The 17,442-nt window shown below is 46.5% G+C and overlaps 1 protein-coding gene across 6 annotated transcripts in view; it reads right to left on the reverse strand.

Annotated features, from left to right (window-relative positions):
• Rbpms (RNA binding protein, mRNA processing factor) overlaps positions 1–16,126 on the reverse strand; it is a 151,396-nt gene extending 135,270 nt beyond the window's left edge. For 2 of the 6 annotated variants that reach the window (XM_021169582.2, XM_029480395.1), the window contains exon 1: positions 15,711–16,119. In XM_021169582.2, coding sequence (XP_021025241.1) covers positions 15,711–15,776 — 66 coding nt within the window. In that variant the 5' untranslated portion in view covers positions 15,777–16,119. Of the gene's footprint in view, positions 1–15,710 lie in introns of all 6 variants that reach the window. The other 4 variants (XM_029480393.1, XM_029480396.1, XM_021169581.2 and 1 more) reach the window with 4 other exon arrangements.
• Between the last annotated feature and the right edge of the window lie 1,316 nt (positions 16,127–17,442).

A 17,442-nucleotide genomic window follows, 5' to 3' on the forward strand; every position in this document is an offset into this window, starting at 1 on the left:
GTCTATGCAGAGAGTGCTCCTCCTCAGCCTTCCCCTGTCTATGCAGAGAGTGCTCCTCCTCAGCCTTCCCCTGTCTATGCAGAGAGTGCTCTTTTTTTCCACATCAAAGTCAACAGATGACTCAGCTCTGTCCAACAGTGACCCATGGTATTACAAAAGGCACAGGCAACCTTTGTCTTAGCCAGATTTCTCCGTCTGTAATAGAACACCAGACCTAAAACAACCTGAGGAGCAAAGGGTTAGAGACAGCTTTAGTCAGAAAGGAAGGCGGTCCCTCGGGGCTGAAATTCAGGTAGAACCTTGGAGGCAGGCTGATTATTGACTTGCCTCCCATCCCCCATCCCCACCCGACGCCACCCCACCCCAACCCCAACCCCTGCTTTTTCAGCCTCAATTTCTAATACCAGCCAGGACTACCTGCTGGGAGGGCACTGTCCCCAGTGGTCCAGGTCCTCCCAGGTCAACCATTAATCAAGCCAGTCTGGTCCTGTTGGGGCTCTTCTTCCCAGCTAATCTAGTTTTTTACCACAAGCCAGGATTTTCAAGAACAAAGAGGTGGTGGGACAATTAATGGTTAAAACATTATAGACGGAGAGCCCAGTGGTCAAGCGCGCCAAAACCAAACAAGAACAAACTGACTTCTCTGCAGAAATCAGAGGCTCACTGCATAGCCCCAAGTTGTAAACACTTCAATTCTTCCTCCCTTTGAAAACTTGACTTCTTTTTAAGGCTCACAATCAGCTGGGTGGGTGCAGGACTAGGATCAAATGTCAACAGACTCCTTTTAGGTCCAATGGAGCAATCCAAAATGGCAGTGATGGTCGCGCTGCTTTAGGCCCAATAAACTGAAAAACTGTTAACGGGCAAATGACCCTAAAGGTGAGTTTCTGTTCATATTCCTCTTCCCTTGCCCCTCCCTCCAGTCTTGCCAGTTTGCAGGTTTATTTGCAACAAACTTTTCTTTCTACTCCGTGGTCTGGTTTGACGGTTTTCTGTGTCCTCGCTTACAACGTGCCCTACCTAACAGTTTTTTAAAAGTACTAAGGCCTGGGTGCTGGGTTTCATCCCCGGGACAAGCAAGGAGATGCTTATTGGGCTTCCGGGTTCTCCCAGCATCCCTCAGTCCCTACCTGTTCCAGGGCGTGGCTGGCCATACCCCGCCCTCTACCCAGAACTTTCCAATATAGGGATAGGCTTCCTCTCCCCCGAGGGTCTTCGAGACTCTCCGGACATTTGGGCGGGTCTCCACTCACCACTCCCCCTCCCCATCTCCTAGTGCCTCCGGCCTTTTCTGTCTCCCAATCAGACAGGAACTTCTCTGACCTCATGCTGGGAGATCAGCGGGAACCCTCCCTTTAGGTACTTTTAATTCTGCTTGAGTTGGCTATTTTGTTGCGGGAGAAATCCTATCGCGGGGGTTACAGTTTGTTGGGATGAACGCCTGCTTTTTTAAATCAATCCCTCACACATTACCTAAATAAACCAAAAAAACAGGGAACAGAAAAGATGAGCGTGAAGTCCGCCTTTGATCCCAGCACCCAGAAGGCAGATCTCTGAATTCAAGGCCAGCCTGGTCTACAAAACAAGTTCCAGGGCAGGACACAGGGAAACCGGATCTCAAGGAAGGAACAAAGGAACAATAAGAAAACGACAGAAATATATCAATATTTCAGACACCGGGTTTTTTCATTAAGAATAATTTTCCCCTATAAGCTGAATTTCCAATGCTCGGGTTCTTTTAACAGCTGGGTCTCACCTCTAAAATACAGAGGTTCCCAGCGCATTTAGCATACAAATAAAACCCTTTAGAACTGGGGATCGAATGGCTACTTTAACCTTACCTCTGCGTCAAGTTCACTGCTGGATGCCAGGGTGTAAATACTCCACATCCCTCCACCCCCACACAGGGGCTGGGCACAAAAGATTTATCAGCTAGCCTTCTGGGTGTAGCACTTAAAAAAGAAACAAAGAACTCTTAAAAAAAATGTGCTTCACAAAGATACTTGTCCTTCTCACTGAAAACTCAGAAAACCACAAATCTACTTTGGAGGGGGAGGGAGTGTGTTTCTAGTTATTAAATGAGATTTGTACTCCTTAAAAAAGATGTAGGAGGAGGGGCTGGAGAGATGGCTCAGGTTAAGAGCACTGACTGCTCTTCCAGAGGTCCTGAGTTCAACTCCCAGCAACCACATGGTAGCCCATAACCATCTGTAATTCATACAATTCCCTTTTCTGGTGTGTATAAATAAAGGCAGCTACACTGTACTCATATACAAAAAATGAATAAATATATCTTTTAAAAAGAAAAGATGGTTCGAGGCCAGCCTGGTCTACAAAGTGAGTTCCAGGACAGCCAAGGCTACACAGAGAAACCCTGTCTCGAAAAACCAAAAAAAAAAAGAAAGAAAAAATGTACTGGAAAGTTTATTACTGCAAGTCAGCAAAAATTTGTAACGGAAAAAAAAAAATCCTGATAAGACCTAACTACTTAGTCAGTAATATAAATTTAGAACCCCACTGTTGAATGTTTGAAGAGGGGGTAACATTCAAACATTGGGTGTGGACACTTCATTGTGCGTCTAATATCTGAAATCCGATGATTAAAGCTGTTTTGTTGTTGGCTTAAAGACCTCCCACTGTGGGACAGCCAGGCTAGAGGAAGAAAAAGGTCCGCTTTTATTTATGCACAGACAAGGTGTCACTCTCTTGCAAACCTCCTGCCTCAGCCTCCTTACTGCTGTTCTGTGTCTCCCGAGCCAGCAAAATCTTTCCTCTGCATTCCCATTCTGTTTATACCCCACATTCTGATGGGCGCCACCCATCTTAAGCAAATGTTTGAAGCCAGAGTAAAACCTTTCTTTCCCCCTTGGGGTAGAAAACCATGCCCTCCTAAAGGACTGCCAGGCCCTACGCTTAGATTTCTTGGGCTCTCAACGGTGGGTGCTGCCTGGCTTGGCCTAGCACCAGACTCTAGAGCAGCCATCCTCAACCTGTGGATTGAGACCCCTATGGGTTGCATATCTGATATTTACATTATCAGATTCCTAACAGTGACAAAAATCACAGTTACAAAGTAGCAATGAAATGATCTTAGGGTTGGCGGATCACCACAGCAGGAGGAACTCGGTATTAAGGGCTGCAGCCTTAAGAAGGTTGGGAACCTCTAGGGGGTATTTGCCAAGCTGACAGACTTCCCCCCAACCCCTCTCCCCTCACAGAGAAAAAGCTACAGCCCAGATTGCAAACTCTGGCTTTCTGCATAACCCCTTCCAAAGCACAAAAACTCAGGATGGGCCTTAAATAATCCCTTTGTTTACAAGAGGGTCATTTCCTGCAGTCAGCTCACACCCACAGGGTCGCACCCGATTCCCTAGGAGAGCCAATGACTTGCTCTGTAAAGAAAAAAGAAAAACTGAAACTACAGGAAAAGCAAACCAGGTGTAAGAAACTCTTCTCGAACAACAACTCCAAAGTCGAGGACTGCCCCGACTTCCCCTCCCCCAATTAAGATAATTTAACAAATAAAACAAAATCTACGAGGTCAATCGTGAAAAGACTTGACAAGGGTTCTCTCCAAATAGCCCACTGGGGACATGTTTTGGCATTCTGTGTCACGGCTGGGAAATAAGAGTGGAGAGGTAGGAATCACAATTCCTTCAGCAGCAGTGGCCAACGCCTGCAGTCACTCCCTTTAAGTTAAGAAAGGGAGGCCTGCTTCCCGAAGCAGCTTAAGAGACTTGTCATGTGCCCCACACAGGGACACAGAAAATGAGATAATAAAACTGAAGGGTAGTGACAGGCTGGCCAAGAACTGACTTCTGTTTAAAAAAAAACAAAACCTTAGATTGTGACATTACCCAACAATGGGTGATGAAGGCCAGACCCAGGTCAGGTTAGGACTTGAAGGTACAAGCTAAGAGGAGCCTTCTGAAGGCCGGCATTTTCCTGCCCCATCTATCTGCTCACTAACAGATGACTTCAGTTCGACGGCGGTAAGTAAATGATAAGGGACGTTTCTTTAGTCCTGTGATGTTATCCCTTCTGCTTCACGATGAGAGACAAAAATAAAACAAAAAATAACTCCCAAGTTTATAAAGACAAGTGGGCGTGGCCTGGGGCAGCTTCCAAAGGATTCCTTCACAATGAAACCCAGGTTCTTAAGAGTCTAATCCAGCCACCCAAAGCTGGAATGACCCGGAACTTCTATCTCTTTGTAGGAAGAAAAAACAAGGAAGCTAACACAGCTTGGGACTAGACCAGGCCAGAGGCTCAGAAGTGGTCAGCTTCATTCCAAGGCAACTCCTCGTCGGTTATATAAACATTTAACCCTATCAAGGCCACAAGTCACACCTGTCAAAATTAACCAATCCTCAGACGGCCACAGTTAATTTATTCCAGCCACACCTGCATTTCTGTTTCAGTGTGGCTGGGTTTAACTGGACAGAGGGGAAGAAGTCCTTTTTGTGTGCAAAAGGGTACTTTCCCCCACAGAAGATCAGTTGTCCATCTGTCTCCTCTACCATCCAAACAAAATTTGACTCAAAGGGTGTGAAATGATACTGTGGGTTTCTGTGATTTAAGGAAGAGAGGGGAATCAGAAATCTATTCACCTCAAAGACAGAAACAAAACTTAATCTGAACCGGGTACTGGTACTCGAGTCTTGAATCCTAGCACTCCGGAGACGGAGGCAAGTGGATCTCTGTGAGTTCAAGGTTAGCCTGTTCAACGTAGAGTTTCTGGATAGCCAGAGCTACATATATAATAAAGACACTGCGCCTCGGGAGAGGGGAGGGAAGGAGGGAGAAGGGAGGGAAGGAAAAGTTAAGGGAAAAATAAAACACAATCCAGAAGTGGCTGAGGTTTTATGAGAGACTTTATCACATTATAGATGTCAGCCTTTGAAAGGCTGATCTGTGTGCTTTTCACAAACAACAATGTACTGGGCGGTTCTGGAGTTGTTCTAGGCTCTGGGTTTTTGTTGTTGTGTTTTGTTCTGTTTTAAGAAATATTGGGCCTGGAGAGATGGCTCAGAGATTAAGAGCACTGGCTACTTTTTCTAGGGGTCCTGAGTTCAATTCCCAGCAACCACATGGAAGCTCACTATAATGGAATCTGATGCCCTCCTTCTGCTGTGCAAGTATATATCTGTATACATAGTAAATCTTAAAAAAAATAATAACAACACAGGAAGTTCCTGCTACCAGAGTCCCTAAAGGCACAGAGCCAACAAATGCAACAGGCACACAGGCAGTATAGCACTTAGGCTAAGGGGAATGACAATGTCAGGACTAATCTGTAATAAACAGAATAGCTGACACAGAGCTCCTGAGGCAGGAACAAATATGGTAAATGGGACCCTGTAAGGACCAGGCTACTAAAGCATGGGAAGATCTGGGAACCAGCCTCACAAACCTCATGTACCCATCTGTAAAACCTCAAAACCAATGAACTTCTCAGCATCCCTCGTTTTCTTAACCCTTTGCTAAAGAGTAACATTGAATGTCAGGCAAGTGGGGATGGGATGGGAAATCGGCATGCTTCCAGCGCACGCACACATCCATGCACACGCACACACGCAAACACTCACAAAATCCAGTTGTCATCTCACGGGGGGGGGGGGGGTAGTATGTCAAGGACAGCCTTGGCTACATCGTGAATTAAATGCCATCCTAGTCCATTTAGACCCCTAACATCTTAAAGGAGGGGGTGGGACACAGTGAATTAATATCCACTTTGGACTAGGTACATAAATGTTAACAAACCAACTATCATGGCAAACCACAAGTCCTTTTTTTTTTAATTTCAGAGGTTTATTTAAAAACTACATAACCCTGGCTTATCCTAGAACTTGCTCTGTAGATCAGACTAGCCTTGAACTCAGAGAGATCCACTTTCCTCTGGATTCTTAAGACTTGGTGGATTCTAAGGCTTGTGTGACCACTGCCTGACTATCTCCACTTCTTTTTTTCTTTTTTCTTTTTTTTTTTTTTTAAAGATTTACTTATTTATTTTATATATATGAGTACACTGTTGCTGTCTTCAGACACTCCAGAAGAGGGCATCGGATCTTACAGATGGTTGAGAGCCACCATGTGTTTGCTGGGATTTGAACTCAGGACCTTTGGAAGAGCAGTCGGTGCTCTTAACCGCTGAGTCATCTCTCCAGCCCCTCCACTTCTTTATATTAACATTGAAAAAGAAGCCCCTACCCCTATGAGCACGACTCCCGCCAGTCATTACAGGAAAAGCACAAATAAAGGAGAGGGCTAACTGAAAACCAAGACTAGTCCCTAATGACCCACCATCTAAAGGCAGGTAAGGGGGGGAGGGTCCTTGCTCCCTCTCCCAGCACACTAGCTTCTAGGAGCATTCTGGAAGGACACTACATTCAAAAACAGAGGGAGGCCTTTTGGAACCTCAGGCCTCCTAAGTCTTGCAAATCACACATACTGGGTAAGGTAATTACACCTCTGAGCACAAAGGGAGAACTGGGCTACTTCAGTAATAAGATCACACTTTTGGAGCTTGTCCCCTGGTCCCCGGCGGCCTCTAGTAGGCAGCCTAGAGGTGACAAAGAGGAATTTTCACAAAATGTGATCCTGAGGCGTCCAGAAGAAAATCCTGTGTAGGCTCTCCCCTGGGATTGCACTGGCCAGCGACCAGCATATCTACATGGTGACATAAAGGAGTCTCGGCAATCAGATGGCCTCTAGTCATTAGCATCACTCCTGTAAAGTAAGGGACTAACTGAAGGTGAAGACTTGTGGTACCCGGCTAATTCTGAGACGCTCAGGTTTCTCCTACCTTTGTGAAATCCCAAATGCTGACAGGATTAAACTAGGCTTTTAAATTGGTGCAACAATACCGCACTACAGGTCGAAATCCTGGCCTCTCTTCCTGGTGTGTTCCTGTCATTTCCTTCTCTTTGCTGTTCATTAACACAGATCGGAAAGGCTTGCAGCGGGTTTAGACCTTGCAAGAAATGCAGCTACAAGTTGTGACTGTTTCCTTTCCTTCCCGGGACTTAGCCGGGCACCAAACAAGACAGCAAACCCACAGAAAAGTCAGAAGTGAAAATCCTGACCCATAGGGCATACGGCCTTAGGCAGTCTTTTTTTATTTATTTTTAATCTCTGATAAAAATAAAATTCAAGCTTCTCTATATTTTATGATAACTTGGCCTTCAACATCAACAAAAAACCCTGCAAGTCTGGGAGCTGATGACAAGTTTAAGAAAAAGGCAAACTCCTCGGACTCTGGTGAAAGGAGAAAAAAAAACCCATTAGAAATACTATATATACCTAGATATTTCTGACTCCTGCCCCCCGACCGCCACCCGATAAAGATAGCAGATACTATCATAACCAGGCAGTTTCTAAGTAATACATCTTTATGTATTAAAATTAGTCTTTTTCCCTGAGAACTCTCGATTTTTCCCCCTGTCCCCAGAAGCCGTTTCTCTTTGCTTGCTTTTCATCACAAGGTTTCCCAAGGATGGGAACTCCATTTTCTGGACACTCGCCCACATGACCCACATTTTCAATTACCAGCAGCTACATATGCAAACTATTCAAAAAAAAAAAAAAAAACAAAACAAAAAAAACAAAAAAACCTTCTTTCAACATCTGGCCTATCCTGTGCACCCCGAACCCAGAACTCCTTGCTGCCTGGCTTCATCTGTACTTCGACAAATCTGGTCCTCCAAAGGAGGATCCTTGTATCGCACACTTCAGCCCTTTCCTGCAGCCCGGGGCCTCACTGATTCTTCTGTAGCTGGCTGCACTGTGTGTCCTGTCCCACTGGAACAGGATGCTGTGGAGGACAGAGGCCCCCACTTCCTAGCTCAGAAAGCAACTGCCTCGTTCATCACCAGCTGGTCACCCCCTAAACACCCTCCTCTTTTCTTTCGGCTTTTGCTTGCTGCTCCTCAAACAGGATCCACACAGGCTCCCTGCCTGCCATCTTCCCGCAGCAAATCCAGATCAGACTCTTTGGCGAAGCGCCACCACCTTAAGAATAGGCTTGCTTCTGGTTCAAGCCACCTCAACCTTCATGGCATGCCTTATTAAACCTGTTAGCCTGTGCATGACTGCCCCTCCGTGAAACTGAGCAGCTGTGCCAGCCAGGCAGGCAACGCACATTTTCAGTGGCAGCATTAGGGAGGCAGAGGCAGGCAGATCTCTTGAGTTCGAGGCCAGCCTGGTCTACAGAGTTCCAGGACAGTCAGGGCTATACAGAGAAACCCTGTCTTGAAAAAACAAACAAACAAACCTGACAACAACAAAGGAGCACCCCTCGCCTCCTCAGACACGTGTGCACACATAAACACCCACACCCACACGCATGCACTGCATTCAGGTTGTTTAAAATATTTTCCTGGTGCACGTTAAAGATAGAGATGTGAGCAGCGGGCAAAGTTAAGCCAAGTCATCCCTCATAGAAGCTCATCTTCATCGGGGTCTGGCCCAGTCTTCATCAACAGGGGCCTTCAATTTAAAGGCTGGTCCTCCCTGGGCTTCCCACCCACTGAACTATGCATCCATTCTTGCCCCAGCGACTGAGGTTCATTCTCCTCACTCCTCCCTAAGGTTTTTTTCTTTGCCCGAAGCAAGCACTGTTCAAGAGGAACACTGGCAAGGCCCTTTCCACTTCCCCAGGCAGACCAGACACTAAGGTGCCAAAGGAAACTGAACGCAAACATTCCAAAGTGCCTGTCACACAGAACAGGCTCGTTGGGAGGGTGGGAGGCCTCTCTACTCTTCCACCTAGCTAAGGCTTCTAGCAGCCCCTGACCAGAAAGTCAAAAAGGAGTTACCCACGAGAACCCAAATTCTATTGGTCAGAACCCAGTAGCTCTATGGGATGGATGATCATGTTTATCTGATGGACTCACCTTGATGGATCCTTCAAGAACTACAGGTGAGAAAGCATTTGCTAATAATGTGGGCTCACAACCTTTTGAAATCTCTAATAGGAAAAGGACTGTCAGTATTAAGCAGGTAGGTAGCTGGCCTTGCATATTTCCAAATTCTACACCTATAAGGATGTGTGCATGTGTGTGTAGGGCAATGGGATTGGCGTATGGAAGTGTGACTATTAAGGGTATTGTTGGGGGCTGGATAGGTGGCTCAGCAGTGAAGAGCTCCGACTGCTCTTCTGAAAGGTCCTGAGTTCAATTCCCAGCAACCACATGGTGGCTCACAACCATCTGTAATGGGATCTGATGCCCTCTTCTAGTGTGTGTCTGAAGAGGGCTGCAGTGTCCTCATATAACTAATAATAAATAGATAATATTATAAAGAAAAAGTATTGATAGGTGGCACACACCTCCTCTGTGGAACTGTACAACAGAGGCAATGCCGACCTAGGAGCTAAGCAGAGATGACAACTTCTTAGGAAAATGACATCTCTGTGGAAGTGAGTGATGGGCACAGAAACCGAGGTTACAACCTGAATCCTGCTCAGCCTGGGCCAGAACAGGGGAAGAAAGCAGGAGGAAGTCTGCAGAACACAGGGGCAGACTGTACAATCCCCACTGTCATGTGTGGGCTTTGTTCTGTGCAGATCAGATCTGTGTGGAAGGATTGGGGTTGGGGTATCACAGGACCCAGCGTATGGCATCAGTTGGATTGAGAAAGGATATTAGAACGTGGCCAGCAACTGAAGATCACTACAATGATTTGTGACAAACCAAGGAGCTCAAGCTCATGACAAAGGCCCGAGTCCCGCCAAGCCAGATACAACCAACCTGACAGTGATCCCCTCCAGGGCTCACGAAGGAAATGAACAATCCTCAAGGCATCGATCACGCCACGTGTTCAGCCCACCATTATGGAAATGCAGGAGAAAATTCACCATGGTCTGTATGTGACTCACCAATTATATACGTTTTCTTTATATTGGGTTTCATGTACAACTGAAAGAACTGTTTTGAAGGGAGGAAAGGGAAGATGGAATGAGGTGGCTGCATTATGATATCAAAAAATAAAAAAAGGAAACTATTGCCGGGCGGTGGTGGCGCACGCCTTTAATCCCAGCACTTGGGAGGCAGAGGCAGGCGGATTTCTGAGTTCGAGGCCAGCCTGGTCTACAAAGNCAGATTTTCAGCCTCTCCAGTGTGACCAACAGGCACTGTTGTATCACCCAGACCATATGGTGCAAGCCACGCTAGTAAATCCCCTTTTAATATATAATTCTATCAGTCATGTTTCTTCAGGGAACTCTGATACAGTATGTGAAGAAATAGGGATCACGAAAAAAAAAAAAAAAAAAAAAGGAAACTATTAAAACTTGAAAATTCCTCTTTGCTCAATAAAAACACAGACCTCAGGACATCCAGAGCCTGCTTGCTCTTCCGTAAAATTTTCCAGGACGCAGTGCCCTGCCTTCAAATTTTTAGCTTCCAGATAGTCTATTTATATATATTTATCATATATATACATATGTATATATAAAATACTATATACAATATATATAGAAGATAGTTATATATATATATATACATACATACACACTACACGTGTAAAAGCAGTATGCAACAAATATGAACAGAACATACTAAGGGCTGCATAACATTCCCTATGAAGTTACATAATAATTTATTTAGCAAATTCCCCTTTGTTAAACAGTTTCTGTTCATTTTCACAATCATAACTCTGCAATAATCACCCCAGAAAGAGATCCTTACTACACCCTATTTCCTCAGAGTAAATTCTTAACAATGCAGGCACCAACTCAAAGAGCCACGATGTATTTTGATGCCTCCTGCCAAAGCCCCTCAGAGCCAGGGCCCTAATTTCCATCAGTGTTACCAGGTTCCCAGTTTACCACCCCAGCACTAAAGCTAAGTGCAGCAGAAAACAGGATCCTACACAAACAGTCTGAGACAATGTCTCCAAAGAAGCCACTACCTCAACCAAAGGATGGAGTCAGAGCATCGGCAAAAGAAGAGAGTAAGCACTAGCAGGGCTCACCAGCTGATCAGAGAAACTGGAAAACCACTTTTGGCAAAGCAGCCTAAAATGCACGCCACATTGGCAGTGCTGTTGGGCCACTGTCCCCACATGAGGTCACATTTCCATCCAAATCACTGTTAGGGAGTCCTATTTCATGACTGAAACATGTTTTCTGTATTAGATTTGGTTTGCAACAATAGGTCAAATTGTACCAAACTACCCCGGATCCTTCCAGAAGCCATGTCAAGTAACCCTCATGCTCAAGGAAAACCTGAGGTTACCACATCACTGACATCAGCGGTTAAGAGCACTGACTGCTCTTCCCAAGGTCCTGAGTTCAAATCCCAGCAAGCACACGGTGGCTCACAACCATCCATAATGAGATCTGACACCTTCTTCTGGTGTGTCTGAAGACAACTACAGTGTACTTATTTACCAAAGAGAACGGGGTTGAGGGAGCAGAGGTCCTAAATTCAATTCCCAGCAACCACATTAAGGCTCACAACCATCTGTACTGCTACAGTGTTCTAAAATACATAAAATAAAATAAATATTTAAAAAAAAAAACCTACAACCCCAATGCTTTGGCAAAATACCCAACACTCTGAAAGACCTAAAGTAAAATTGTATGCATGACCCTCGTAAGATCTGACTTGATGCCATTTCTGCCAAACATCTCAACCACCGTTGCTACATTGCCAACTCTTGCTTCTCTTAGTTAGACCTTATACTGCTTCCCCAGAACTGAGATGTATTTTAAACTGCTTCAACAGAAGGTAAGCCACCTAAAAATGACATGAGTGGCATGAATGAATCTAAAAATACAACCAAATGACAAATTTATCTCATTCCCGCCCCCCAAAACACTCACCAATAGGTCATATAAGACACATTGTAAGAACATAAAAAAACAAACAAACAAACAAAAAAAAACCTTTTGAGACAGTATTTCACTTTGTAGCCCTGTCTGGGATAGAACTTGCTATGTAGACCAGACTGGCCTCAGACTCAAGAGATCCCCCTGGCTCTGCCTTACAAAATGAAGGCATCACACCACACCCAACCAAGAACTTTGGTTCTAAAGCAGAGCCTTCCCATGTGTGAAGACTTGCTTCTAAACTTTCAATCTTCCTGCCAGAATTACTTTCTTGCACGTTGTACATCGTGGTGCGCACTAGGCTCCGCACCACGATGTACAACGTCCACAAGCAGCACTTCCCTACCCACCCATTCCCATTCTTTTGGCCCTGGCATTCCTCTATATTGGGGCATATAAAGTTTGCAAGTCCAATGGGCCTCTCTTTCCAATGATGGCCGACTAGGCCATCTTTCGATACATATGCAGCTAGAGACAAGGGCTCCGGAGTTCTGGTTAGTACATCATGTTGTTCCGACAATAGGGTTGCAGATCCCTTTAGCTCCTTGGGTACTTTCTCTAGCTTCTCCATTGGGAGCCCTGTGATACATCCAATAGCTGACTGTGAACATCCACTCCTGTGTNTGCTAGGCCCNGGCATCNTCTCACAAGAGACAGCTATATTTGGGTCCTTTCAGCAAAATCTTGCTAGTGTATGCAATGGTGTCAGCGTTTACAAGCTGCTTATGGGAAGGATCTTTCTTGCTTTCTTAATTGCAAAAATAATGTAAGAACAATGCAATACCCTGCACATACAAACAAAACCCTGGCAACTCTCAGGTCCCCGTAAGATGGCAACTGGTTGTCTTTGCAGAAAAACTTGCAAAAGAGCATACACACAGAACACACTAGAAAGCCAGATGTTCTATCTCTTACACAGCTGCAAAATCCTAAAATTACTCTCCTCTGTTTGAAGAGCTATACAAAGCTGCACACTCTCCAAAACCTTTCAACTACAGACTGATGTAGAAATTTTCCTAAGTCCTAGATTTTTTTTAATTCTGCACAACTGTATCCGTGTGAGCAGCTCAGCGTCATTATTGCAAAGTAAGCCACTACAGGCGTAGGGTTAAAACATGCTGGGTGATAAGAGGAGCTGGTTTCAAACGTAGAAAGGAAAAAGAAAGTCTTGCATTCTCCAATGGAGGATCTAAAAAAAAAAAAAGTCTAAACCCATGGTGACCTAGGAAATGAATTGTTCTCTTACTGACGGTTGGACTCACTTTTCTAACTCAATTCAGTGGCCACCAGCAACTACAAGCATATTTTCTTCTTTTTCTTCCTTTTTTTTTTTGAGACAGGGTTTCGCTGTATAGCCCTGGCTGTCCTGGAAATCACTCTGCAGGCGTGTGCCACCATCACCCGGCTGCATATTTTCTTCTTGTCTTCATGTACGTATACATGGGGTGTGTGTGTTCTGTTTTCCAGAGTCCACTCCAAGGCTCTTCAATGTGTCAGAACACATTGCTGATCCACTGGGTGGGCAGGGAATGGGTCCAGTGTTTTGGTTTTGTATAATGACAAGCACATTAATGGGACTCACCAAATACTCTATTTATTTTACTTGTGGCTTTCAGGGTTATGGAAAAAAGGGGGGGTAGGAATTTTTCAAAAACCAAGTATACACAGAGAGCAGAGAATTATGATAAAAATGACCTGGATCACTCAGACCAATTTTGTTTCTATGATGCTAGCTAGTCAGGTGTGGTAACAAATGCCTTTAATCCCAGTACTCTTAGGCAGGAAAACAATTTCAAAGCCTGACTGTGTGACCTGGGAGACCCTACTTATAAACAAAATGTACAAAGTAGCCAGAGAGTGTTTGCCTGGCATGCCTAATGGTCCAGGGTTCACTGGAGAAAAAAAAAAAAAGTCAAGGAATTAACACTCACTCTTGACAGTGTCTGTATTCTACACACTCCCACCAGTTCATAACCCAAGCTCTGAAACCTTCCTGCTAGGTCTTATTTCTCAAATAACGCCAGTTTCACTAGGAAAGAGTTAACACTTACCAGAATCACGTGCTGTTCCTACCTGACTGGGGACACAGGGTAACAAGGCAAATAAGTCAGATGATTGCACCAACCCGGCCTTTACTTACTAGATGAGATCACCAGGAGTAGGGAGCCTTAGTTCGGCAAGCACTTTCGGCTAAGATGGACCAAGCAAAAAATCTGACTTGCCATAATTTTAAATCAAATGGGTATGGGACTTAGAGACAAATCTATTGTATTAAAACCTTGAAAACAAACAAAAGCAACCAACCAAACAAAAAGCTATGAGGTTCTGTTAGCTTCCAAAATCATTTTGAATTTCTGTTGTTGTTACGAGCTTTTTCCCAGTTTCGACTTTCCTGAACCAGATGAAGGAAATAAGGTTGGCTTCCCAGAATCTCTCTTAGCAGAGCTAAAGGCACTGCTGATCATGAATGAGTTACCCTGTGTTAATTAAAACACGTGAAACACCAGCAATCTAAAGAGCAAAGGGGCCATCTTTTTTACTTTTTATTTTTTTGTAAGTTTAACTGGTCAGGAAATAAACTGAAAAACAGCCAGAACTTGCAGACGGCCCCTGGCTTTCTTATAAAACAGCATACACAAAACTTTCCAAAGCAGTATCTGATGATAAAATAGCTAATTTCTTCAGGTGAAGAGGCAGTTTTTCAGCTCTTCCATTCATTTAAGAGGCACCAAGTCACAAGTGAGCTAATATTTTTTGCACTGATTTGCATACGTTTCGATCTCTCCTGTCTTCCCCATTTAAACAGTTCCCACTTTACCAGTGGATAGTTCACGCAGGTCTGTCTGAGTTGGGTAGATGGATACTCTTCTCGAATGTTTGGTTTCACTCTCTGTATTTAAGTTTGCACAAGCGTCCCAATACTCTCACCATGCTAACAGCTTTAGAGTCAGTTCCGGTTGTGTTCGTCCCCTTTATTAGGATGTAAATTACCTGTAAGAACACTTTTTTACGTTATAGTGGGATGGGCAGTTTCTGCTACTGCACACTCAATTCTGGGAGACCTTTAAAAAGGTAAATATAATTGCTTGTATTACAGATAACACATTTGCAGGTGTGAAGGCGAAACAGGATATCACAAAACTGACAAAATTCACGAGCCCCAGGTACACCCCCGTCCACCACCGGTGTTTTCAGTAAGAAACGCACCACAGCCGCAAATTGTTTGTAATCATCATTCCGAGTGTGCCACATAAAGTTGTGATTTTTCCCCCTTTAAAAACACCCTCCACGCACCTTTGCTTTGGGGAACCCAAAGCTTTTAGCCCTTGTTATTCTACGCCCCCACCCCCACATTCGACCTCTCCCAGGTTCGGCGGGGGTCTCCGACTCATCGGAGAAGAATGCGTCCTATGAGTTATCTATTAATCCAAAATGTCTCAGCTAAGAAGATATTTCACCCAGAACTTTTAACACCGAAAGGGAGGGAGGAAGCGAGGGAGGGAGGGGAGCTGGGGTCGGAAGTATCTTTTACTGAGAACTTTCCCAGAGTTTCTCCCTTCGCCATACCTCCCTCCCTCCAATTTCCAGCTGCAAGACGCAAGAACCCAAGTCCTGACCCTCCCTGGTCCCAATCATCTGAGGTCACCCGGGAGTCAGCTCTCGATTCCGCTTTCAACATCCCGGGTAGACAAAGCTGAGCATTCTACTTACAAAAGTCTCGGGAAAGTCCTCAAAACTTTATGCAATAACCAGAGGCAGGCGGACGCGCGTGGACCCAGCCCCGCGCCCTCGGGACGCCCGCGTCCCGTGCTACTCCCCCCACCCCCGGCCCGTGCGCCCCGCGCCCCGCGCCCCCCCAGCCAGTCCCCCTCAGTACCTCCTCCTCCTGAAGGTTGGCCTCGCTCGGGGTGTTCTCCTTCTCGGCTTTGCCGCCGCCGTTCATCTTCCCGGTCCTTCGTCGCCGCGCGGGGCTGGGGCGCGGGGCTGGAGGCAAGGGCGAGGGCGCGCTCGCCCGCTGCTACCTTCCCCCGGGGCGGGCTGCGGGGCTGGAGCCGGGCGGCGCAGCGGAGAGCCCGGGCGGACAGGCGGACCGGCGGGCGGGGACCTCCGAGAGGCCGGGCGAGCCCCGGAGTCGGGACGCGGCCGAGACGGAGGAGGCGAGGCAGCGGGCGCGGTTGGGACGGGAGCCGCCGAGGACGCGCTGCTGGCAGGCTCTGGGCAGCGGGGCCGCACGCAGCGCGCTTTCTCTCGCCTTCCTCCCTCCTCCCCTCCCCTTCCTCCCCTCCCCTCCTCCCTCCGCCCTCCCTGGACGTGCGCAGCCGGACGCAGCCCAGAGGGACGCGGCTCGGGACGGAGAAGCCCCCCGCGAGAGGAGGGGCGTGGGGCGGAGCGGTCGAACCCAGGGCTGGGCTGGGCTGGGCTGGGCTGGGCTGGGCTGGGTTGGGCTTGCGGGGGGGGGGGGTCGGCACCGGGGTCACGAGGCCGCGGGGACCGGGGGCGGAAGGTCGGGACCGCGCCTTCTGTCTCCAACCCCGTGAACCTAGGCATCCGGGCAGGCCAGCGGCGGTGGGCTTGGAGAGGGGACTCAGAGCCGGGGACCAGCCTTTCGGGGTGGGGGTGAGGGGCGCATGGACTGGAGCGCGCTACTTTTGTTTGCTTGCTTTTCACGACGGGTGTGCACCCAAACCCACCCTCGGTGGCAGTACCCGCCGAAACTCGGTTCTTCCCTGGCTGAAAGGCGACGTGCACGCGGGACAGCCCACCACGGAGCCTAGCTTTCGCAGGACACCGCTTGCCACCCCACTGCGGGTGCCGGAGTCCAGCGAAACCTCCCAGCCTCCCCCCGACCTCGGCCGCTATCGCTCTCTAGGCTTCCGGCCGCCCCTGTTCAGACTCGCACAGCCGGCACCAAACTGTTCTGGAATCGGGTCTGTTTACATCACTCTACGGGGAGCCCCTTCCTGGAATACAGGACTGCGTCCTGTTTATCTCTGCCATAACTTAAGTAGGCTACCTGGAGCGTAGTCCCGAAGCTTAGTAGGCCCTCAATATGTACTTGTTGGCTAAGTATCCCTCACTGCCCCTCAAAGGTCAAGACATTTATCTCTAGAGAATCAAAGCAATTACCCAACACTGGATGACCGCATAGCTTCCACTTCCTCATCTATAAAATGAATAAATATTCATACATATATACACACATACATATTCTCCCATTTCACTGATTTTATATATACATATATATATATATACACACACACACACATATATATTACAATCATATATATGTGTGTGTATATATATATATATATATATATAATCTCCCAGGGTTTTAGAGATTATAGGTGGGGCGAGCCTCAGGTTCCTAACACCCATACTTGCACAATTGTGGTTTACAATAGGCGGAAGCTAGCATTATTATTAAGGAAGTTTCCATTTTCCTGGTCCTAGAGAACTTTTCCAACAATAGATCCTGTAAGCTCCTAGACTTTTGTCTAGTTTGGACAGACATTTAAAACCCACGATTCAGAGGATGGTGCCTGTCTCTCTGAGGAAGTTCGTCTGGCATGCCGCACCAATCACGATTTCTCATTTATGGCTTGGTTTAA

Source organism: Mus caroli, chromosome 8 (genome assembly GCF_900094665.2).
Source record: "Mus caroli chromosome 8, CAROLI_EIJ_v1.1, whole genome shotgun sequence".
Taxonomy (NCBI): domain Eukaryota; kingdom Metazoa; phylum Chordata; class Mammalia; order Rodentia; family Muridae; genus Mus; species Mus caroli.